The sequence below is a fragment of the Cnephaeus nilssonii genome (assembly GCF_951640355.1).
Source record: "Cnephaeus nilssonii genome assembly, chromosome: 4".
Taxonomy (NCBI): domain Eukaryota; kingdom Metazoa; phylum Chordata; class Mammalia; order Chiroptera; family Vespertilionidae; genus Cnephaeus; species Cnephaeus nilssonii.
Genome location: NC_137075.1, coordinates 97,882,531 through 97,908,645, shown reverse-complemented (window position 1 = coordinate 97,908,645; position 26,115 = coordinate 97,882,531). Strand labels below are relative to the sequence as shown.

General features: G+C 46.4%; 1 protein-coding gene across 1 annotated transcript in view; it reads right to left on the bottom strand.

The window, feature by feature from the left end:
* The window catches only part of KCNK10 (potassium two pore domain channel subfamily K member 10), a 109,430-nt gene that overhangs the window by 61,259 nt on the left and 22,056 nt on the right, over positions 1 to 26,115 (bottom strand). Inside the window, exon 2 of the mRNA XM_079768928.1 lies at positions 7,987 to 8,321. Within this exon, the coding sequence (XP_079625054.1) occupies positions 7,987 to 8,321 (335 nt within the window). The remainder of the gene's footprint in view (positions 1 to 7,986; positions 8,322 to 26,115) is intronic.

The window sequence follows — 26,115 nt, the reverse complement described above, 5'->3', positions numbered from 1 at the left end:
TAACCAGGTAAGCATTGAGGGCTGGAGACACCAAGGGAATCTTCTGCCTAAAGGAGACAGGAAGATGATTCGAAAGGAGTACTCTTGACAACCAGAGTGGAAAGAGAGGTCTTTTGTTGCACAGAAACAAAATCATGTTCCGCTTGGTTTCTTGAAGGTTTGAAAGGTTTCTTGAAGGGTGCCTGGTCTCCAAAAACAGATCTAGAAAGCCCCATTCATTCATTTATTCCTCAAACCTTACACATCATCCTTGAGCCAGCCACTGTGCTGGGGGTGAGGCATCTACCTATGAAAAACACAGACTCAACCTGAAAGAGCTCAAAGTCACAGGAAGGAGACAGATGAGAACAATGATGATTATCCAACAGAGTCCAAAATGTAGAGGCGAATGTAACCCATGTCCTCCCTGGTGGGCACCTCATCCTACACTGAACCCACCCCCATGAAACTCCCCTCCTGTCAATGTGGTGATTACCTGGAGAAACCACCACCATGTGACCACATGCAAAGTCTTTGAACATTTAAGAATTCACAGCGAGACGAAACCGGTTTGGCTCAGTGGATAGAGCGTTGGCCTGCAGACTGAAAGGTCCCAGGTTCGATTCCGGTCAAGGGCATGTACCTTGGTTGTGGGCACATCCCAAGTAGCGGGTGTGCAGGAGGCAGCTGATCCATGTTTCTCTCTCATCGATGTTTCTAACTCTCTATTCCTCTCCCTTCCTCTCTGTAAAAAACATCAATAAAATATATTTAAAAAAAAAATTCACAGTGTGAGAAAGGAGATCACAGATCCCTATCCACACAGACACAAGCATTCGTCCTGTCCCATCTGTCAGTGAAGCCGCCTCGTGATTTTGTCTTTGAGCATTACAAAAGATGAATGTCTACTGCTTTCTCCGAGACTAGTCATGACAGAGTTTCTAAGACAACTGTATTGGGGATAGGGGAATAAGCGATTGTGGCATGAGAAAGCATGGGACAAAGGAGTTCTTGGGATGGCGTGACTATCAAATCAAGTTCCCTGCAAAGGCGACTTCAAAAACAATCAGTTTACTTTATTCCACTGCCAAAGAAATGCAAGTACTCCAGGTCTGCTTATCATTGTCTATTCAGTTCTGTTCCCTGGACTTCACCTTGAAGAAGAAAGATGGAACAGGGCGAATGTTTCTTAATTGTTTCCTAAAAGCCAACTAAATACCAGGCACTTTATGTGGGTTCTCTCATTCACTCCTTCCAGTATTCCGAATGAGAGGGACTATCTGGTCCCTTCATAGGTGGAGCCTGACATTCAGTGGGATAAGGGGTCAGGTCTACCCGATTCTAGTGTCCCTACTTCTCCCCCTCCTGGACACTCCCTTCTTTGAAAATGCAATAGTCCACATTTGGAGTGCAACGGTACCAGGTCAGACAGCCCAGGTTTCCCTAATATCCCTCCTTCTCCCTCCAGTCTTTTCCTTGGAATAAAAGCTTTGGGAAAAGGCCCAGGCGTAGTGTAGTGAACACTCATTAGTCACACAAGTTAGTGGTATAACACAATGGTTAGACATATGGGCTCTGGAGTTCTGCCCCCAAGGCTGAAATCCCACTTTACCCACTTAACTTGGGCAAACTGCTTAATGTCTTAGAACTTATTTGCTCATCCATAACATGAAATGATGAAGACAGAACCTACCCATCAGCTTGTCGCAAGGGTTAAATGGGTTCAAGGACGGAAGCACTTAGAACAGTCCTGGAGGAAAGTAAACCACCATGAGTGGTAGCTATTTTTTAATATCACAACAACTCTATGGGATTTCCCTGTTACAGTCATCTAGACTCCTTCACTTGTCTCAGGGGTGAGATTCTAGAGATGAATGGGTCTTACGTGCCCTCTATGGGCTGACCAGCTGAGGCCCCGCTCTGGTTAAGTAGCTTGCCTCAGGGCACAGACTAGAAAATCCACGTGCCTCACTGGGATATGTGGAAGCCAGGCTCAGAGGATACAAGGCCCTTGCCCTCAGTCACACCTTGAAATCAATGGCCACCACATTGTTCAGGTGATCTGCTCCTTGGGGGCTGCCTGAGCCTTCTGGGTCCCCGAGGTTCCCTGAAACTGTGTCTCAAACCACACAGAGAACCATCAGAAGGAATAGAGATCAACGGAGCCAGCCCAGGGTCTACCAGATAGATATGAGGCTGAGTGTCCCCATCAAAGCTCAGCATAAAAATGGTTATCTAGGTGGCCAGAGTAAGCCCTCTAAATGGAATAGAAAACTGCTAAGTGACTTCCCTGGGCTCGAGCCACAAGACACAGCAGCTTGGAGGAAGCAGCCCAACCCAGCACTCAGGGGAGCGATTTCTGTGAAGAGGACTTTATAGAAGCAAAATGAGGAAATTGGTCAATTAGAATATTTAGGATTTGAAGTCCCAAAGGGCATTTCAGGCACTTTCTTCTCTTTCCTCTTAGCAGAACCCCAGGATGCCACTCCTCAGGGGCTTTCTGGTTGCTTTTTCTGTTTTCCCTAACAAATACATGGTAGCAATCACATCGCTAAAAGCAACTTAGCTTTTTTGTTTAATCCTCAGAGCACCCTAACAAGTGAACACTGTTATTAGGGAAGGGGAACTGAGGCCAGGGTGACTCCCCAAGTCACAATGCCCACGAACAGTGCAGAGATCACTGGGAAGGTTAGCTCCAGTCTGGGTGCTGACTGCCAGGCTGTGCTGCCTATGTGGCCTCGGCTTGGACAGGGATGTGGAGAACGGAGCAGACACCCAGAAATCTTTGCTGAACAGGGAATGAGTTGTTTTCAAGTTTACTTTGTCAGATTATCTTAAAGGTGGCTCTGTCTCTATCTCTTAGCATCTCTCATCTATGATGTTGCAATATCCTTCTAACTGATCTTCCTTCCTCTGATTTCTCCTTCCTCCAACCGAACTTCCCCATTGCTAAAAGACTTATCTTTCCAACAGAAAACTTCCATCATGTCACTACTTTGCTTAAATCTTTCAGTGACTCCTCACTTCCCACAACATAAAAACTAAACTCCTTAGCAAGGCTATCTGGGAACCTCCCAAATCCAGTCCCCACCCCAGTCTCCAGCCTCCAGACCATCACTTCCCACACCTCTCAGCTCAAGCCACAAGGACCACTTGCAGACCCTTCATAGGCCCACGCATGTCCTTGGGATGCCCTTCGCCATGGCCTACTGAATGAACCCCTCCCATATTCCACACTTCTGTTCAAATGTTTGGTGGTTAAGAGCCTGAGATACAAGTACAGATACTGCCCAAGATCTCCCACTTACTAACCATGTGACGTTGAGCATGTAACTTCACTTCCTGCTGCCTCAGTTTCTTCATCTATAAATAGGTACAAAAGACCATCATCACAGGAGATAAATAGGCATAAAATCTCCCCTGTGTGCCTCACTGGGGCTCCAATTTTTTCACATACTTCAAAAAGCTCCATGCCAATTAATTGTAATGATTGGTTTATAGGACTCTTCCTCCAGAATTTCTCACCCTGTTGACATGTAAGTCTGGGTAGTTCTTGGTGATGAGGGACTATGCTGTACATGGTTGAGAGTCTGACAGCGTCACTGGCCTCTGCCTCCTAGATGATATAGTGCTTCCCCAGCTAAGACAACCAAAAACATCTCCAGACATAACTGTCAGATGCCTCCTGGAGGCAACCCCCTCCCCATTAAGAACCACTGCCTAGAACTCCGAGCAACTTGAATAATAATACAAATAGCAGCTGCGATAGCTATCATTTTTTTAGTAGTCACCAGGTGTCAAGCACAATTCAAAGCTCTATGCAGGAATTATAGAATTTAATCCTCTCAACACCCAAAGGGTGGAGGATTTTAGACACAATTTATTGATAAACTAGATCACACAGAGGTATGCAACTTCCTCAAGGTGTGTCTTATTCTCATCTTTTCCATCCCCAATATCTAGTATGTCACTTGATACCATAGAAGCTCAATAGCAATTTGAGGAATACACGAATGAACGATCGAAAGAACAAACGAACAAACGAATGAATGAACGAACGAATGAGATGGTCTCATCCACTACAACAATCCATCTTTCTTCACCTTTCAGGGACAATGACCTGTCAGTCTCTTCCAGAGTCCCATGGTACCCCATAAAGTAGTTCAATTCATTGGAAAATTCCTCCCCAGCAATGACTCTTCTAAGCTATCTAGCAATTTCCTTGGGTTTATGCTATTCTGGATACTCTGTATTTGTTACTAATAGCCGTAATAACACCTTCCAGCTTAGTTGTATGAGGAGATCAATCAATCCAGACAAGAATACTGGTATTATCAGATAAATACCATCAACCTAATTTTCGACCTATCAGTCACTTCTTTCAGAATTTTAAGAAATACAATAATACTATTTTCCAGCTTAGAAAACACCACACTGAAAAACCTCCCAGATACTGTGTTTCTTATGAACACCAAATACAGTACTGCTCAGAGGAATAACATGAGAGAATGCTGCCTGGTCTATAAGAGTGGACATTTTCATCCAGTGAAGTGAAGCGAAGGGCAAACCATAATGTTTGAGTCTTGATTTATACAGGCTCAGCATTTAAACCTACTTAGCCTACAAAAACTGGAGAGAAACATGAGTTTAAATCCTTCAGTCACAGCAAATGGAGATCTTAAAGTTCCCCTTCCAGGACTGACACTCAAAGGCTGTAGAGGAAAGAAACAGAGAAACGCTTCTGTTATAGAGCAAGGAACTCCAATGTTTCTTGACTCTGCTAAAATTCTAGAAAGTATTTCACCTAAAACAAATGTTTAAGGAAGAATGGAACTTATGACTAAGCAAGACCTACTTAAGGGCTTGAAGACTCACCAGGAGAGGCAAGGTAAAATTAGACAGACCTCATTTTAATACCAGCTCTGCCCCATTGACAATTGAAAAGTTATCCAACCTCTTTTAGCACCAGTTTCCTCATCTGTAAAATGGGCATTGTAATACCAACTTAGAGGGTTGTTGGAAAGATTAAATAACATAATGGGTATAAGGGGCCTAACTCATAACAGGTGCCTAATAAAAGGTAGCTTTTACAATTGTCATAAAAATGATCTTAATGACACACACACACACACACACACACACACACACACACACACACACACCCCTCATTTCACAGAGAAACCCCTCAGCTCAAAACCTGGGATGAGTCTTAGTTGGCAGCACCAGAATTAGAACCTCTACACTCCCCCGTCCTGTCCTTCATTCTGGCCTCTGAGCCTTTTCTTAAAGGATAGAGCCAAAGAATTAATCCTGAAATAATAAACAAATGCATGAATAAGCTCATTTATCTCGCAGCATCACCAATGTTATAGATCTAGTGTGACATCTCATTCCAAAAGCATTTCTCTATTGGGTAATACTTAGATGCAAAGCAAGGAATAGGCTATACATGGATACAAAGATAGACATCATCCTTTACCTCAAGATCTCACTAAGGATGAAAAATTCAAGCATGAATGTAGACTCAATTCAGACAACCTTTTAGGTTATTATATGTATTGTAACTAAGTCAAAAGGATCTCACCACATATCACAACAACATGGAATTGCATTGTTAGTTGAAACTATTCCATGATTATTTCCTCCATTCCTATGGCATCCAAGGCCTTAAATCTGGAACATGCTGTCACCACTACATTTGGTAGCATTTTCTCATGAAAGAAAAACAAAAAGAGAAGACCATCTAAGAAAGAGTGACACTAAACACTGCCCTTGAATGTTAGCATTTAAAAGTTTTATTTTTTTACATAAAAATTGTAGGGCATATGAATAATATCATATCATTCCCAGGTGGAAAATATGTATTTTTATTTATTTAAGAGTCAGGTCAGATTATCAAAACTAATTTAAAAGAATACCATTACTATGAAGATGTCAGGTCATAGTGACCTTAGAATTCCTCTCCTATCAATGCAATTTGAAATGGATAAATAATAAGCCAGTCCAGATTTGCAAATCCTGCAGAATCCTGGATTGTAGTAGCCATTAGAATTTAATGCAGATAATCCCAGAGCCAGAAGGAATCATAGAAGCTGTCCTTTAAGTCCCTGTGCCTTCCAAACTTTAGACCCTCCAGAAAGATGAGACTCTGCCTGGCCTCCATAAATGTCACCACCTTCCACCATGACCAACTCCTCATGGTTCAGGAGGGTGTGTAGGAGAGGAAATCAACCTTCAGCCTCAGAGGTAGCCATCCTCCCTCACCTCCAAGCTGGGCTCCCAACCATTTTCATTCCCTCCTCCTGGGACTCAGTTCTCTCTTTGGCAACTTCTCCAGCCCTGTTTCATTTCTTCCCATCATACCACCTTAGATGACTCTGCTCCCCACAGCCCTTCCCAGCCCAGTTCACCACTCCCAAGGTCACCTCCACCCTCTGCTCTCATCACCTTGCTTCTCCAGGTGGTAGCCCAAGTTCTCTGCCTCCATTTTTTAATGGATCTTTTTCCTTAATATCCAGGGTATGCAAGGGCCTTAGTACACAGTAAGTGTTCACAAACAGCAACCTTGATTATTACTGATGTCCTTATTATTTCATCCCCATAAATCCACCAAAATGGCTGCTCCACATCTGGTGGCTTTTTTCTTTGCTCCATCTTCATTGATCTTGACAGGTTAAAGCATACCAGCTTGTTCAAAACTCCTTCTTTATTAGAATACTAGAGGCCTGGTGCACTTGGGGGGGGCCCTCAGCCTGGCCTGCACCCTCTCGTAGTCCAGGAACCCTCGGGGGATGTCTGACTGCCGGCTTAGGCCCACTCCCCTGTGGGAGCGCACTGACCACCAGGGGGCAGCTCCTGCATTGAGTGTCTGCCCCCTGGTGGTCAGTGCATGTCATAGCGACCAGTCATTCTGCTGTTTGGTCAATTTGCATATTAGCCTTTTATTATATAGGATACACACCCCTATGTTCATTGCAGTGTTATTTATAATAGCCAAGATTTGGAAGCAGCCCAAGTGCCCATCAGTAGGTGAATGGATACAAAGCTGTGGTATATTTACACACAGAATGCTACTCAGCCAGAAAAAAGAAGAAAATCTTACCCTTTGAGATAGCATGGAGGGACCAGGAGAGAGTATTATGCTAAGTGTAATAAGCTGGTTAGAGAAAGACAAATACCACATGATTTCATGCATATGTGGAATCTAATGAACAAAATAAACTAACAAACAAAGCAGAAACAGACTCATAGATAGAGAACAGACTGGCTGCTGTCAGAGGGGAAGGGGATTGTGGGGGTGAAAAAGGTGAAGGGATTAAGCCAACAAACAAACAAACAAACAACTCATAGACACAGATAATAGCATGATGATTACCAGAGGGAAAGGGGCGGGGGAGCTAGAAGAGGGTATAGGGGGGATAAATGGTGATGGAAGGAGACTTGACTTGGAGTGGTGAACAAACAATACAATATACAGATGAATTATTATAGAATTGTATACCTGAAACCTATATAATTTTATTAACTAATGTTACCCCAATAAATTCAATTAAAATTTTTTTATTTAAAAAAAAAAAAAATAAAAATAAAATAAAATAAAATGCCTTCTTTCTTTGGCTCCTAGGGCACGCTCTTACCCCAGCAGCTCACGCAGACTTCAGAACCAGGAAGTTAATCAGCGCACATGGGTGGACTTGAATTTGGAAACCCACAGCCTTTTGCCTGCTGTTGCTTCTGGTCACCACATCCAAAAGCAGGTGATGCAGGTCACAGCCTGCTCCTACATCAGGGCCATTGCGTATAGCCCCTCTGCCCCCACATTGTCACATGTCTTATTCTCCGGTTTCTTTGAGGTCTCGGCTCAAATGTCACCTCCCCAGAGAGGTCCTCTCCGACCAATTAGGAGCATCATAACCAAAGGCAGGTAATCCCAGAACCAGAAAGACAAAATCGGTGCTGTCCTCTGTCCCCAAAGGTGGCTCTGTGGTTGACTCCCGCCCTGCTCACCTGGATCAATGTCTCCAGCTCCTGTGGGCTCACACAGATGTGGTCCCGCAGGAACTCTGCCTTTTCCAAGGCGATGGTATTCTTCTGGCTGCTCTCAAAGGGCTGCTCCAGAGCCCGGAAGACGAGACCACCCGTGACAAGGTAGACCACCACCACCACGAAGATGGCAACCACGGTTTTCCACTTCATGACGGTCTGCAGGCCCCCCTGGGGGGCGCCTTCCATCCTGGCTACCACCGTGGCTCGGGAGGAGATGGACAGGCGTGGGGCCGGGTAGTGCCCGTTAGTGGCACCCTTGGGCTGGCACACTGGGGGCGCTGCTGCGGGAACGGCCACTGGGAAACAGGGAGAGGAGAGGGAAAGAGAGTTTGTTTATAAACACAGAACCACAAAACTGCTCAGAAATTAAGCACCGATGTCTTCCTCAGGCCAGCTTTCAAGCGTGAGAAGTAAAATGGTTCACCAAGACGCATTTAGGGAACGTGATCAGTCCTAGTTTTTTGTTTTTTTTTTTTAAGTTATTAATTGCATTTGAAATGCTTCTATTTTTCTACAAGGGTCCAAATTTGGAGCCCAGTCCCCATTATTATTCATCTCCTCTCTCCTTGTTCAAACAATATGTAAGATACACAGCAAATCACCATATTGGAAAAACAGACATTGTTCCACGTGGACAGGAAATAAATGAGAGATGGATACCCAGCTACTCTGTCCAAGTACTGAGGGCTTGGTGATACCAAAAAGCAGAAGAGAAGGTGAACGACCGGCAAGTTTAACAGTCCCTGTTAGCCAGGGCTGTGGTCACAAAACAAAGAAAAGAAGGGTGAGCTGGCTACAAGGGTGATGAGTCAAAAATGAGACACAGTCCAAGAAAGTTTGGTTTCTGAAGACCACTAAAGGCGAAGAAAAAGAAAGGAGGCCATAGTGAAAGAAGGAAGCAATGGGTGATATTAATGCCAATTAACTTGGTTTCCTGAAAAATATAAGAATACTAAAATGCCTCCTAAACATACCTCTCAACAGAAAATGTGATGACTCAGATGTAATCATTCCTGACCTATAAATAAAAGTTTTCTTCTATTTTCCTTTAATAAGAAGCCACTGAGAAGAAAATTTCCCTCGGTTTTCTGAACACATGGAATTCTCCAAGGTCCCTCATCTCTGTGAGAGCAATTTCATTACCTTGGAAATAAACGTGTGAAGCTGGGGTCTTTTCTGGAACGGCAGGAAGTTGAGGGTGGTGTTGCACATGTAATGCTATTTCAGAAAACAGCCATTTCCCTTTGGGTTTGTCCTCCCTTTATTGTACTAATGCTTATTATGGTCTCTGTCATGGTGCAGCCCGACCTTTGTGTAAATAAGGTATTAGGAGATGACAAACCTCATTACCTAAGTGCAGCAAACGACCTCACTCCTGAGAGCTAAACTGATCAGTTTCTGCCTTGGGAAACACCAGTGACCCTGACAATACCTGGCTGGAAGGATTGCCACCTCGGGGAATCTAGGTTCGCCTTTCCTCCCAGAGCCTCAAAATCTACTCTTCTCTTTGGAAACCAACCTGAGCATCCGCCTTTATTATATACTAGAGGCCTGGTGCACAAATTTGTGCACTGGTGGGGTCCCTCGGCCTGGCCTGTGCCCTCTTGCAATCTGGGACCCCTTGGGGGATGTTGGAGAGCTGGTTTTGGCTCAATCCCTGCAGGCCAGGCCAAAGGACCCCACCGGTGCATGAATCCATTCACTGGGTCTCTAGTATGCATATAAGATCTTTGGTTAATCTCTTCCCGCCCTCCCCCCTCCCCCCTTCCCTCTGAGATTCATCAGTCTTTTCCATGTTTCCATGCCTGTGGTTTCTGCTCCTGCATTGAGCATCTGCCCCCCTGGTGGTCAGTGCGTGTCATAGCTACCAGCTTAGGCTTTTATATATATAGACTAGAAGCCCGGTGCACGAAATTCATGCACGGCGGGGGGTTGTCCCTCAGCCCAGCCTGTCAGCCCAGCCTGTATCCTCTCCAATCTGGGACTTCTAGAGGGATGTCCGACTGCCCGTTTAGGCCCGATCCCGGTGGATCGGGCCTAAACGGGCAGTCGGACATCCCTCTCACAATCCAGGACTGCTGGCTCCCAACTGCTTGCCTGCCTGCCTTCCTGATTGCCCCTAACTGCTTCTGCCTGCCAGCCTGATCACCCCCTAGCCACTCCACTGCCAGCCTTGTTGATGCTTAACTGCTCCCCTGCCAGCCTGTTTGCCCCCAACTTCCCTCCTCTGCCAGCCTGGTCACCCCTAACTGCCCTCTCCTGCAGGGTTGATCACCTCCAACTGCCCTCCCTTGCAAACCTGGTCCCTCTCAACTGCCCTCCCTTGCAGGCCGGGTGCCTCCCAACTGCCCTCTCCTGCTGGCCATCTTGTAGTGGCCATCTTGTGTCCACATGGGGGCAGGATCTTTGACCACATGGGGGCAGCTATATTGTGTGTTTCAGTGATGATCAATCTGTACATTACTCTTTTATTAGATAGGATAGAGGCCTGGTGCACGGGTGGGGGCCAGCTGGTTTGCCCTGAAGGGCGTCCCAGATCAGGTGGGGGTTCCCTTGGGGTGTGGGGCAGCCTGAGCGAGGGGCCTGTGATGGTTTGCAGGCTGGCCACGCCTCCTGGCAACCCAAGGGGAGGCCCTGGTATCTGGAATTTATTTTCCTTCTACAATTGAAACTTTGTAGCCTGGGGCGGCAGCCATTTCTGTGGCACTTAATTCACCTTCTACAATTGAAACTTTGTAGCCTTAAGCGGGTGAGCCCGGCCAGGGTGTGCAGAAAGCTTTGCTTCCCCTGTTGCCGCCGGCAACCCTGGCCTGCTCTCTCAAGCTCCATTCTGCCACCATTTGTTTCAATTTGTTTACCTTCTACAATTGAAACTTTGTAGCTTGAGTGGAGGCTTAGGCCTGCAACGGCTATGGAAAGCTTGGCTTGCTCTGTTACCTGGGAAACCTTGCTCTCTGTGGCTGTAGCCATCTTGGATTGGGGTTAATTTGCATACTCGCCCTGATTGGCTGGTGGGTGTGGCTTGGCTGGTGGGTGTGGCTTATGTAGCAGAGTGATGGTTAATTTGCATATTACCATTTTATTAGAGAGGATTATTCGATCAAATAAAGTCTTACATGTTACATTTCCTTCTAAGTTACATGAACACAAAACTCTGGAATATCTGATAGAGAGATTCAAGAATCACCACCATCCTCTGTAACAAGCATTCATTTAGTACTACATGGGCATGAGGAGCTGTATGGCAGTGGGGCTAAGTCACTGTCCCTCCCAGCATGGGGGTGGAGACAATCTACTTAAGGAACACAGTCCACAGCCTTAGGTAGCAACTATCAGGATGGAGCCCCACTGGGTGAGAAATGATGGGCCTGAGCATGGAGGCCAGCTGCTGGGTCCCCTTTATTGACTCCCGCACGGATGATTCCAGGGTTTCTAGGACCCCAAAGCTGGGCAGAAGTGGGCTTGAGAAAGGTCTTTCCAGGCCAGTTCATGGTGCCAGTTTGTTAAGAGACTGTCCCTGGGAACAGAGTTAGGACAGAATCCACCAAACCCTGAGTTTCCAAAGCACCAGGAGCAAAAACCAGAGTTCCAGTCCCAAACCTGTGAGCATCTGGGTGATCTTGAAACCACCTCTTAGTTTCTCTGTTTCCTTATCTGCAAAATAGGAAGAATAATGGCCAATTCTTTGTAACCTCCACAGGGTTCTCAGGAACAGCAAATGGGGTGCCCTGGTTTAACCCTTTGCACTCGCTTCCTTTATTCTAATGCTAACCGTGTCGAGTCACACTTGACATCCGAGTGCAAAAGGTTAATGACTGGAGTATAGTGGAACTTCATTTCTCAAACTTAATTCATTCTGGAAGGCTGTTCTAGAAGTAATTTGTTCAAAAACAAAATGATTTTTTTCCCATTAGAAATCATGTAAATTGAACTAATCCATTCCAGACCGCCAAATGATTCCCTGTCACAGCACATGTCTAATGTACTGCTTAATTTATAAATAAATGTTTCTTTTCTTAAATTTGTAGAACTACCCCCTATCAGCCTTTTCATATATCACTGGCTACAAAATGCTATCATCAGCTAACTGCTTTTCCTTTATCCAAACAACAACAGTTTTTCCACTTATTCAATTGCCAGCCATTGCTGTTTTGTGAGCACTTTCACACCCTTAGCAACGCTAGCACTCTTGATGGCCTCTTTATGTTTTAAAATTGTGCTAATCCTCAATTTCATGAGCAACAAAAGCATTCTCTCCTTTGCTTGTTGCCTTGGAGAAGCTTTTTGTCATGTTGGGGTATCAGCATGAAAGGGCTGTCAGGTGGAAAACTGAAGTTTTGGTCAACAAGGAAGACATTTTTTTTTCTGTGAACAACTTGGTAAAAAATCGAATTATTTGAGATGGGAGACATTCAAGAAATGAGGCTTGACAGTATATTTATAGACACCAGGGGCACTGGCAGGAACCTCCGAATATTACAAATCTTTTGTGTAATGGACTGAAAATGGAGTTGGTTGCCTTAGCAAAGTTGGCTGCACATTTCATTGGCTGAAAAAGGACTTGGTTTGTACCTTTTGCTTTAATTGGATACGTTTTTAAAGGGTGTTTTAATTAATTCATTTTTTCTCCTCAGGAGCCATAGTGGCTCTCACTCTAATACCAAGTTGCCATGTGACCTGGGATGCTGCTGGAGCTTGCTGTGCCTGAAGCCAGCAAAGAAGCAAAATGGTCATGTGATGATGAAGGTAACAGGATGTCCTATCACTTCCTTTGTGCCCGTCACTCTAATAAACTCTTTGCTTTCAATGTTGCATTTGGTCCTCAGCATGAGGTATGATTGCCCTGTGTGATTCCAGGTCTTCCCAGAAGCGGGCACCAAGATGGGATTTTGTGCATGGATTTTATTAGGGGAAATGCATGTGTGAGAGAAATGGGAGTCCTTCCAGGGCTAGCGTAGCCAGCAGACACACTGTGAGTCTGGTCCCCAGTAAAGGAGAGAAGGAGGAAGGATGGACAAGAGCATTCAAGAACCCCTGCAGCCTAGGGGAGGTTCAGCATGGCAATTGAGGAGTTCTTGAGCCAAAGTTGGCCATCTGAGGAGTCGTGTGTCTCCCCGGAAGACACCTGCATTAGGGCCCTGCGGCACTCAGTCCCCAGCTGGGAGCAGTCCCCAGGAAATGTGCCCACAGGGCAAGCCCACCGTGGGTTCCACAGCAGCAGCTCAAGCTCTTGGTCAATTATGCTCCCTCGCTCCCTCTTGCTCCCTCCGGGTGTTGGAGGCCTGCAAGGCACATGCTTTCTCATGGCCACCACCCACCCCTACTTCACAGATGAAGAAACTGAGACCCAGTGAGGTTCAATGACTCAACTGAGGCCAAGAGGGGCGAGAGTGGGGGGGCCGTGATTAAAATGAGAGGAATCTGACTTCCAAGTCAAGTCTCCTATGAAGCATAGATACAGAAAACTAGGAAACAAAGAAATTCCAGGTGGAAAGGGCCCCTTTATCCAAAACTCAGAAAGGCATGGGTCTCTGACTGGCATGGATATATGTCCCCGTCTATGAGATTGACCACTGTAGTTTCCTGGAGGGGATGGAGGTTTGCCCATTTAATGAATCAATAGTGGGTGGGTCACATCAGTCACAGCCTATGCTGCCCATGACTCCAACTGACAAGAGAGGAAGGGCTGGAAGACACATCCCTCTGTTGATGCTCATTTTAAAACGTTTCCTCACAAACGTTAGCCCATTCATTTTTACCTAAATGTGGGTAGATAGGAGGGCTCGTGTGGAGATCCACTTCTTCTTGGTTGAATGAGTTCTTAGTAATTTTACATGATTCAGGGTTTCCCATGTCCTGTATACTTCACTGCATTATCCATTCATGCATTCAATCAACAAACATTTGAGTTTGCTGGGCAACAGGCCTGGTGCTGGGGATATATAAGTAAATAAACACATCCGTGCCTTCGGAGTTGGTGGGAGAGTTGACAAAGATCTTATATGTGGGAACCTAGTTTATCTTCACAAAAGGGTGGTGGTCATTATCTATCTCCCTCTGGTGGAAGGGGACACTGACTAGTGTATCACAACCTGGATCCGTCTTCAGACACTGCACCCCGAGTGCCTCCACTCTTCCCACTCCACCCGGAACAAATATCACCCACAGGCGCAGGGTCTCTTGGAAACGTGAAATGCAGCCACTTCAGAGGTGCCACCGTCGCCCGGCAACGTGACTCTGCCTATTGACCCAGGCAGAGTACAACTGTGACCACAACACACCAGCGAGAGGCAGAGAACACCTGCCTTCATCACCGCCCCCCCTTCCCCCCAGGCCTCCTCAGGTCTGGAATTGTTCCAGGGCCACCTGCAAGGCAGCTCAGAGCTTTCACAGAGCCCCAGATTACAGCTGTGTCTGGAATCCCCAAAGGCTGCCCAGGGCCTGGGCTGGTGCTGGGCCGGGTGTGGAAGCAGGTGGGGCGGGGGGGGGGGGGGGGTGGGAGGGCAGGGGGAGTGAGGTGTTGGGAAGAGGAAAGGAGCAATGAGGAGCAGACAATTCCAGCCCCACCTGCCTGCGCTGTCACAGCACCTGGTGTCAGCCGTGACCTGCCTCTGCGAAGAGCAGAAAGAATGTATGTGCTCCCTCTGATTCTAAACCTTGTTTTTCCTGTTTCCAGAGCGCAGCTATATCTTAAAGGTGATCGAGCTGGTCCTGGTAAGAGTTCAGGGGCAGCTCAGTCTTCATACAGTACATGAGCAAGCCATGTCCTCTTACCAGCCCCCAAATGCCACCACCAAAAAGGCTCTCCCCTTGGGGTTCATCACTGCTCTCTCCTCACCCTCTTTAAGACCCCAGGCTTTGTTCCCAGACGGAAAAGACCAAGGTATCATGAAATCTCTGGGAAGCTTTAGAGACAGCCAGCCAAGAGGAGAGGAAACGAGGCTGAAAGGGGAGGAAGGGGGAGTGAGAATATACTGCCAGCTTGGTTCACATCTGTGCAGACCCTGGTCTCACCTGAATCACCGAGACAACCTCCTTTAAGTCCATCCTCCACAACGCAGCCAGGCGGCAATCTCTCAGGTGTGAATCTGATCACATCCACTTGGTCCTTAAGCTCCGCTTGGGGCACCACAGAGATTCAGAATAAGTGCTGGCTCCGTGGCTTGCACCAGACTCCCTTCCAGACCCTGGCGCCTGCCTGTCTCCCCAGCCTCTACCGCTGCCACGCCCTCACACTCAACCTTCGCCCCAGCCAAACCCGGCAGCACCAGGTCCTTGCGTGCTGAGCCCAGAGGAGTGGGTCTTGTTTCCCAGATTCCTTTCTCCTCCCCACTCTTTAGCTGCCAACTCCTCCTCATACTTTAAACCTCACTTCCTATGTCACCATCTCCAAGAAGTCCTCCCTGACTGCCCCCTCCCACCCCCAGTGGGATCAGTGCTCTTCCTCGATGCTTTCTCTGTGTCTCAGTGTGGAGCGTAGCATAGTGCCTACACCTGGAAGGCTCCTAGTTCCAATTTTTCCACTCCTGAATCCATTCACGCATCCCTCCATACATCTGCCTGGAGCTGGCATTTAGGATATCAAGTTCACACACCTGCCCCAAAGAACATGTAACTGCAGAGTGCTCTGAGTCTGAAGATATGAGCACCCTGCTACTATTGTGTGTGATTTTTTTTTTTTTTAATTCCACAGACAGATATCCTGAGCCAAGGTGTCAAGTTCTCAGAAAGTCAATAGTCCAAGTGGAGCTCTTCGTGGTTCCATTGTCAATTGCTAGGGAAGACCAGAAAGGAGACAGAGAAGTAATTCACTTCCCGGTGCTCCAAACACTCTGAGCTTTCTTGTTCTCTTCACAAAGGGCTAGAAGATTACGTTTTACTCATGGGTACAAAATATTCCTTAGGTTGGAAAAAAAATCTATTGAAGGGCATGAATCACCCTCGGTGAGTCACCTCCCCGGGGCCAAGAGGCAGAATTCCCCTCCAGTCTGCTTTCCTGGGGTCCCTCTGACCAGGACCAAACAGCATGATTTGGAGTTAAGGACCCCAAAGGCTGAAGCCCTGTCCCCTCCTTGCATGCCCCCCCCCACCCCGCCCCGGGCACTCCCACCCATCCTGGGGAGAGTACAAAGGTTGCTGGTTCATCTGGGGCTCAAAGGACCAGGGACTTCCTTCTCAGGACTAGTAAGCTAATGGTTTCTCCTGACCTCCCCCAAATCTCTTGTATTTATGCACCAGGGGCTTGGCACACAGTCAGGGTCCTTCACCAGCACAAGGGCCCAGAGAATGAGGATCTTAGGATTTGGGCCTCAACTTAGGCAGTAGCAGAAGAGGTGAAGAGGGGTCAGAGACAAGGGCTGGGAAGCCTCCATGAGGGCACGGTCTGGGATGACACTCAGGCACCTGGCTTGGAAGAGCGTGGTGTTCTCCAAGACAGAAGAAGCAGGAGACTTAGGTCTGCAGCTCCTGTAGCGCACCCAGGTGGAGATATCCAGTAGACATTAGGCACAAGGGACTGGGACTCAGGGATGGGGGGTCAATCTAACTGGGGCCTAGGTTTGAGAGCCACGAGAATAGAAGTGGTATGGAAACCACAGAGCTGGATGAATTGGTCCAGAGGGAGATGGAGAATGAGAAGATACTAAAAGATGGTGTTCAAAGGAGCAGCATTCAAGGAACAGCAGAGGGGAGAAACGCACACAGAAAAAGCAGGATTTGGCATCCTGGGCATCAGGGAGGGCAGCTCTTATTCCACCTCCCTATTTACATCATTGTCCACAAGGCCTGGCCTGGGAGATTGCTGGCACACAGCATTATGTTGCTGCTCATTAATGGCTATCTCATTGACCATTTTCTCTCCCTGGCTGCCAGGAAGCTCTCTTCAAAAGAAAGCCTGTTCCAGAATTTCTGGATATTGTAGGTAACTCCTGAACCAGGTGGGATGCTTTTAGGGCTACAATGAAAGGGTCCCTCACACACCCACATGAGCACAAAGAGCCCAGGACCAGAGTTAGTCCTGATGCGTGCTGAGCTGGTCAGAACTTTCCCATTGGACTGCTCATCTTTTGGGATCCAGGGCTGCCTACCTCGTGGTTCTCCCAAGAGACCTCAGACCCATTTGTCTTAACTTCATGGTCAAGGCCTACAGGTGCACAGCCATAGCTGGGTTTTTTTGTGTGCCTTGTCCCCAAAGGCTACATGAACACCATATTTTGTCTCTTGCCCTAAAATTTTTCCTCCACAATTTAAATTAACCAGAACATTTTTTAAAAGGAAAGACATCCCCCCCACCCCCACCATCCCTTTCAGATTAAAATTAATATAAGCAACTGCAGCTCCCAAATAGATCTCCCTTACCCTGGAGCCAAGAGCATTACATCCTACTGTCAGGGCCCATTCCTTCCAGGGAGAGGTCTGCCTTTCCCAGGTCTTGCTAAAGCAGTTACCTCTCCTCGCTGGGCTCCACGCAGAGCATGCCCCACAAGCAGGCTGGAGCAGGTGATCCTTCTAAAATCCCAATCTTGCACCTGCTTCAACCCCACAGTTACTCCCATGGCTCTGCACATGGCCGTCAATGTACCATGTACTCAGGCCCGGCTTGCTTCTTCAGCCTTATCTCAGCCTCCCCACGCTTTCCTCCAGCCCCAACAAACTCCCATCAATACCAGCAGTCACAAATGCATGCGTGTTCGTACCGAGCTAACCAATTCTTTGAAAAGATCCACAGTAGAAAGCAAAACTGAAAAATGTGTTAACCCCTTAGGGAGACAGGTCCTATGACCAAGTCCATAAGCTTGGCTATTGTCTAATTCCCTAACCTTTGGAAGTCTGTTTATTGCATCCCACCTAATGATGGTGAGAGTAGCTAGAGGTACTGCAATAAGTTCCAAGGTTTTCTAAAAGTTCCATATTTATCAGTGCATAAAATATATAGAAGTGAGAGGAGAAGGCATTTAGAAATTTGTTGTGTCATGCATCCGCTTACTCATGCCAACAATGTGCAGCGGACAGTACCAACCTCCACCCTGTGTCCAGGCTGCCAAGCTGCCACCCACCTGGAACCCGGAGGAACCAATGCTTTCGAGAAGTGTGGGGCCAGTGAAGCCACGGAATGCAAGCTCCCCTGTGGACTCATCTCCTTCCCTGTAGCCTTGATCCCTCTTCCACTCTCTACTTCCTCTGCTCTGATGCAACCTTTCTCCCCATCCCAAGCCTTTTCAAAACACCTCAGGACCCCCAGTTACCAAAGAGCACCCCTATTTCCTCAGCCTTTTCGGGGAGCCTTCCTCCACTTCGTTCCCTGACATCTGGACTTCCCCTGAGGGCACTGTCCTCTGCGTGTGGCATTCAGGCAGAGGTTGTTCAATCTCCCTGACCCACAACATCAGGACCATCCTGTTCCAGGAAACCAACAGTCTACACTCTGTGTCAAACTCCTTGTTCTTTTGAGACCCAAGCCCTCTGGCTCTTCCACTTCCTCCTTTCCCTTGTGGCTGCTGGTGGAGACCCCGCTTCTCTCCTAGATCCCCTGAAGCCTTCTACCCAGATCTTGCTTTCCTCCTGGGTGATTGCCCCACAGACAATCCATCCAACACCTGCACTCCCATTGCCTCGATTTCATCACCATTATCAGCAGCTCCATTCCACTTCAACCAGTGACTTAGATCAGATTCCTAAGTAGATCCGTGGATAGATCCTGAAATGAGCATTGGTTTGAAAGCGATTTATTTAGGAAGTGCTGCCGGGAGAAGGCCCTGAGGGAGTGGGGACACAGGGAAGTAAAGGGCCGGAACCATGCAAGGGTGTGATTCCAGGTGACGCCCCATCTCTGCCTGAGCTCTTGGGGAGCCCTGCAGCACACATTATGTCTCCGAGTTCACCCCACCTGGAAGTAAGGGGGCTAAACATTCATCCTTTTATCCAGTCAGTCACTGGCTTCAAACAACCCCCTAGGAATATAAACGCCAGGACCAGTCTGGAAGAGGTGCTAGTAGACTCAGGAGCTGCAAGGCTGTAGGGAGGCACTGCGGGGAAGCTCACAGACTCTGGAGTCGGGTGCCCAGGTCCAGGAAAACCATCAGCGAGTGCTGGGAACACTGCCGGCATCCACTGCAACCACCTTCTCTTCCAGTGGCCACATCACTGCAAGAAATGGCCCCGCCTCTGACCTGCCCCATTAAGGAGACCACTCCGGACTTGAGCATCCTCTCCTTCCGGCTCTCACCCTCAGTTACTCGCCCTCCGTCCTGCCCCCTTCGCACATCATTCCCTTTCTTCCTTCCCCACCCGGTTCAGATTCCATGCTCAACACTTCACTCTCCAGCTAACAGACTCAACTTCCTTTGTCCTTTCTGGAAACTGTTATTCTTTCTTTCTGCTCAGGGTCACATCCTGGCTGCGGCAGAGAAATCGAACAGCCAGGGGGATTGCTGCTACTCCTCATCCAGTTCTTCCTCAACTGCCCTGGATGCCACGCTGCAAGCCTGCCCTGCGTCCCTGCTCAGAGCCAGCAGTCAGGACACGTCATGAAGATATTAAGGTGGATTCTACTATAAGCAAACCTGAAATCGTATGTGGAACTCCCTCTGCAACCTAGATATTTACTTTGCACAAGAATTTTTTGCAGAACTGGTTTAAACAGACATTTCTGTGTGCATGTAAAACGGGCTTTGGCTTATAACTCTATAGTTTTAAGAACAAACCGTTGGTATAGAATGAGGTGTACCCTTGCTTTGCCCTTCTCCTGGGACCACTGAGATTGAGGCTCAATGCTCCAGTGCACGCTGCTCAGCAAGCAGTATCAGCGGCTTCATTGCTCAGCACTGCTGGACCATTTCATAGCCACCAACACCTCCTACAAAAAAACTCAGTTGGGGGAAAACATGTTTTTTAGGTGGTCTTCCTTTGCTGTGTCTACTAAGTTGCAAAAAGGAATGAGATTTGTCTAAGAAAGAAAACAGTGTCTACAGAATACCCTAGAAAACAGCTTCGCCTTTCACCCTCCAGGATCATTCCCTCCAAGGTGGCTCCTCTAATGCAGCATCACGGCTGCTGACATCAGCATTTCCAATTTACTGCAAATGCAGCTCCGAGGCTGGCAGCGAGTGCGGGGAGCGCTGAACCGAACAGGGAAAAGAATCCCTACATTGTTCCTCTGGAGGCTGGGAAGAGAATGCTGCAGAAAACGGCCTAGCTCATTTCTCTGAAGACTGAGAAGTGTTTTTAAACCATTATCAATAGCTTTAATGAGTGAAGTCTTCAAGGAATCAAGAGACTTACTGAAAAACTGGGGAAGTGAATGTCAAAAGGCGGGAAGGGAAGCTTCCATAAACCAGCTCCGTGTATTTCCAGCAACGCCTGGGTCTGGGGGATGGGAGGGGGTGGGATGAAGGCAAGAGTCAGTGCTGCCAGGGGAACTGCAGGGGAATTTTTCACGCCAGAGAGCTGCTGAATGTAGGATACACCTTCTGGCTAAACCAACACCTCACCCTACCCTCCAAATAGCTGTAGTCCTTTCACACTAGTAATTCCTACGGCTAGAAGGTCAATTCTTCTGCATGCCCCTGGAACATGGTCCCTTTGTCCCAACCTCAGTGTACAGCCTTCAAGAGAAGCTCAATTAACATTCACAGAATGGATTCGACAAGTGTCCGTCAAATATCTATTGTGCTTCAGGCACCAGGGGACACAAAACTGATGGAGCAGCACACCCACTGTCCAGGAACTCAGGGTTGGGTGAATTGGGGTGGGAGATGCCTTCAGAAAAGACCTAGCACTCAAGGATCTAGAGCATGCCTCCAAAATCTCAGAAAGTAGATAGCTCCTTATATGGATCCCATGGGAATCTGCCGAGATGCTGTGCTGGTCCTTAAGCTGCTCCCCAAGAAACAGAGCATAAAGCAAGGGTAGACTGTCATTCATTTTCAAGGCTTAAATCCCTCTTCCACACGACCACCCTCAGACCCAAATCTGTTACTTGGGCAAACTCACTATGTGATGGGTTAGTCACAATTAAGCAGCCACCATAAGCAGAATCCCTTTCAAGGAACTGCCCAGTTATAAGAACCATGGAACATTATTTGAAAATCTAATTTGCTGAAAACACTAATTAGCTATTGAATACTGGCACACAGTAGGGCTCAATCAATCAGTGTAGAAAGCAAATATGGCGTTCAGCTTGCCAGGCAAACAAACATTAACTGTGGATGTAAGCTTCTTGTAAATAGCAAAGCTTAGGGAAAAAACCACAAGAGAACAAAACCATTTTCATAGATAGTTAAATCTAACCTTTGGGTTTCTCAGGTTTTAACCAAGAAATATTATCTTCATAGGAAGTCCTAGCTGGTATGTAATTTGTCCTACATTTCAGATTCAATTAATTGCTTTGAAATTGCCTCTGAAGGGGTCATTGGAAATAGTCTTGTGGCTATGGCTCCTGCACCTCAGAGAAGGGGGGAGAAAGGAAGGCAGAGAAATTGCTGTATCGCAATTAAACTAGCGAATGACTCTGACTGGCTGTCTCGGAATTTGTGGGCATTTCCAAGAGTTCCCTGCCTTTCAAAGATTTTTAATGGCCTCTCTGAAGCCAGCTGCATTTAAGCTATAACTGGGATGTCCAGAATTTAGCAAAGCCATTTTCTCCAGAGCCTCAGGGCTAAAATAGGTGTGTCTCGGAGTAAGTACTCAGTGCCCCCAGCACAGCCACCAGCGCCACATGACTTAATTCCCTGAGAACTTTCACCTGAGGCCCATCCCATGGAGTCCTCTAAGTAGTGTCACAGGTACTGGGGAGCTCCTTTTGATTCAAGTATCACTAATTTTCCATTAAACCAGCTTTTGATAAGTGCCTACTATGTGCTTCACAGTCTGTGTGGTGCCATAGGGGACCTGAATAGAAGCATTAGTTATTCCCAGAAATACCATCCCTTGAGGTTGGCTTCCTTACTGGCCCTAGTGGCTCAACCCAGAAGCAGAGCATATGGTCGCCTACGTGACAGTCTAGTTAGGGTAGGGTTGTGAGATCTGTGAGTGTGCTAAAATTCACACAATATAAAATCCACGATTTCTACCATTTTAAAGTGTACAATGAAATGTGCGTTGCCAGACTCAGAAAAAAAGAAAAAAGGACAGCCAGTTAAATTTGAATTTCAGATTTAAACAACAACAACATTTTTTTAAAGATAAGTATGTCCCATGCAATATTTGGGACATACTTACATTCCCCCCCCCCCCTGAACTTCACATTTAATTGTTTGTCCTGTGTTTTATCTGGCAACCGAAAACCAGGTAGACAGAAGAAGCACAGCCACCAACCACTCGACACAACCAGCCAAAATGTAGGAAGGACTACACTGGGTGAGGCCACCCAACTGCTTCTCGGAGGATCTCTACTCTCTCCCATTGTCAAGTGCAGAGGACACCATCACGGTCACTTTTGACTTGGCCACTCAGCAGCACTTCACACAGAAGGCCTTGATCCTGCTTAAAATGCTCCCACTCTTGACACTTCTGTGACACCAAACTCTCAAGATTTTCCTCCACTCTCTCTGGATGTGCCTAAATTCACTCTGTGGAGTCCTGGTCCTAAAAATTAATAAATATTGGACTTGTATTCTGTCCCTGAGTGACCTCTTCTAGGCCATGGTTTTAAACACCACCCACTTGTTGATGACTCCCAGATCTTTATGCCCAGCGAAGCCACAGGCAGAGTCCAGCAGAAGAAAACTTGGGGACCTGGGTGTAAAATGTGCAGGAGCTCCAGGGGTGCTGTGTCCCCAGACTCTGACTAGGTGCTAAGCCGGGCTGACATTGCAGGTGTCCATACCATTCTGCTGCTGAATGATGAGGGAGCTCAGCTGGCTATCAGTTACAGGAATCCAGATGTCAGATCACCACAGCCATCACCAGTAACATATGGTTGTGTAATGAAGACAATCTCAAATGTATCCTCATGGACTGCATGGAAGGCCATGCAGCCTTCACCCAAGTGGCCAACCTTCCAAGGACATATGGGCTTTGGAATGCTCAGGGCCAAGGCCCAGCCTTGGGGTGGTACCTGGAGAAGCCCCTCACCCAAAGAACGGCATTGCAATGGGCGTTGGTGGAAGTTGAGGTCAGAAGAGAGAGATGACCAAATACAGTATAATATATATAATGTAACATATCTCAAAGGCTATTGAGAATTTTTGCTGGAATTTAGAGTAGGATTCCAGAATCCTATGAGCTTTGCCTCCCTCTTAATCTTTGTACTGGGTCCCAAGACCCCTTAGGACCTGGATGATTCATGGAACACTATTAGAAAGCAGGAGTCTGGAGAAAAGAACACCAAAGAGAAAATCCAGAACTTGGAGTCTTGTTCTAGCTTTGCACACATACACTGGGAGAGCAGAAGACCCAGGTACAAATGCCACCCTGGCTCACTTAACCTCTCTATTAATCTCTCCCTTCTCTATAAAATTGATACAGTAATCCACTTCATTGGATTACACTGAAAATTAAATGATATCATACTTGTAAGGTTAGTATGTTGAATGGTTATAGTAAGTACTTAATAATTGCCAGTTATAATAATAATTAATTTGGTAAATCTATAGAATAAGAAATATATTTCTGAACATGGAGTACAATTCTAACTGAGTAAATTTCCATTAAGCTCACCTTGTGTTTTGTGTTGAGTACTTTTATTGTAATTATCATTAGGGATGTCAATGTCCTTCTTCCTCTCTAGAGTGTAGTTAATTGAAAATCAACTATACTGGTCTTCCTTTGAGTTTGTTGACTTCTTGTGGTATCTCATTTTGCCCCCACAGCTATTAGCACAGATCTTGCACAAATAAGTATTGCATCAGTGTTTCTTAAACGAATGAGCGCTTACCAGTTCTAATGAGTCAACCTTTGAACTCTAATACAAGTTAGGTCAAGAGCAGTCAAGTTCTTTAATAAATAAAAAAGACCCTGATGTCAGGACATGTTCAAAATTTAGAAGTAATTGAGTCCTTTAAGCCAATTAGTCTCATAAATGGTCTCCTGGTTAAGCTTCATGGTAGACGATATGTTTCCCAAACTGGCCATAACCTCTCCCGTCCAGCATGCTCTTCTCACTATGTAACTGCTATTCCTCCAGTGAGAAGGTGAGATCTATGCTCCTTCTCATTGAATCTGGACAGGTTGTGATTAAGGCAGTAGTGACACTATGTGACCTCCAAGCTATCATAAAAGTCTTGGCTCTTTTGAGACATTCATTCTTGGAATCCAGCTGTCATGCTGTGAGAAAGCCCAAATTAAGCCATGAGATCCCATGGAGAGTTCATATGTAGGTGTTTCAGCCAACAGCCAAGCTAAGATCTCAGCTGAGAGACAGTGTTAACTGCCAATCACAGGAACAAAGATGTCTCAAGTTGATTCTAGCTCCCCTACCTTCCATCCCATCAACATTTGTAGTCTTCAAATCTTCCCAGGTACAGCCCCAGACATCCCTGCAGAGTTCTGCCTAAAGTCCTAAACCACAGAATCTATGAGCATAATAAAATGCTTGTTTCCCACCAGTAAGTTTAGATGGTTTGTTATACAACAATAGGAACACAAACAGGTTTTAATCTACATTATACTAGACGTGATGGAGAGACCCACAGAGGGAATTGGCTACGGCTACGTAAAACGTTTTTGCCTTATCACCTCTGCCTGCCACCTGCCTCTGGAAGAACCAGAAGCCACAAAGCAATCAGGGAAGGAATTTGAACAAGGAGAGAAAGAACAAATGGGCTTTCCTTCCCCCTGCTGGTCTGCGGCATCTCAGGCCCTGCCTGACCTACAGGGGAAGGAGGGCTTCGAATCGGATGGGAGGTCATTTGGATTTAGATTGCACTGGACTTTTGAAGACCTTAAAATAATTATTTTCATTTCTATTCTATTTTTATTTTGTTTTAAAAGTACCCTGAAGTGCTGTGGAGATTCCTGGGAAATCATCCAAAGTTGGCCTAACAGAACAAGTATGAAGGTAGAAGTTGAAATTTCCACTCAGATATCTGACAGGCTTTGCAAATTCCCACCAAGCCAGAATAGCAAGTTTGACTAAAATAATAAAAAAAAATTAAAGTAAAACGCTTTAGTCTTCTTATCTCAAAAAACTGGTACCACTGTTCTTCCAAGTTGTTCCATCCACAAACCTAGGAGTCATTTCTAAGGCCCGCCCAACTAGTATCCCCTCTTCCATTTTCACCTGCCCTGCCTCTCTACCCCTTCCATTTGCTCAGCATCAATGACAAGCCGTGTTGCAGCAACAGCACCCTGATTTTGTTTAGGGAAACCACTCTCAGCCCCACTCCCATTCCTTGTAATTACCTTCACTCTAGAGCTCCAGGAATGAAGCACATGACCCAGAGTAAGCCAATCAGCACGTTGGATCCCACTCCCCCCATGATTGGATAAAAGATGAGTATCTGACCTTAGACAGGCCAATCAGGACTAAGACACTGAACTGCAAGACTTTTGTTTGAGCCTTAGAAAATTTAGCTTTATTTTCCCTGAAGGATGTGAATCTGGGAGGATGAAACCCTGGAGCTATTGTCAGCATCTTAGAACCACCAGGAAGGAACATGCCTTGAACAGAACAATGCAGAGAAGAATCAAGAAATGAAGAATTGGCCCTGGGCCATGCTGCTCAGTGGTTACAATATTGACCTGTGCACTGAAGGGTCTCAGGTTTGATTCCCAGTCAAGGGCACATACCTAAGTCGCAGGTTTGATCCTCACCAGGTCAACCAATTGATGTATTTCTCACATCGATGTTTCTTTCTCTTTCTCTCTCTCTCTCCCTTCCTCTTTTCCACTCTCTCTAAAAATAAATGGGGGAAAATATCCTTGGGTGAGGATTTTTTAAAAAGAAGTGAATTATAATAATGATATATGGTATCAGGTGGGTACTAGACTTATCGGAGGGATGGTTTCATAAGTTATCTAAATGTCTAACCACTATGAGGTGCACCTGAAACTAATATAATGCTGAATGGCATCTGTAATTGAAAAATAAAACAATTCAAAAAGCAAAAATAAAGGAAAAAATGAAAAAAAATACTCGGTCCTTGATGTATT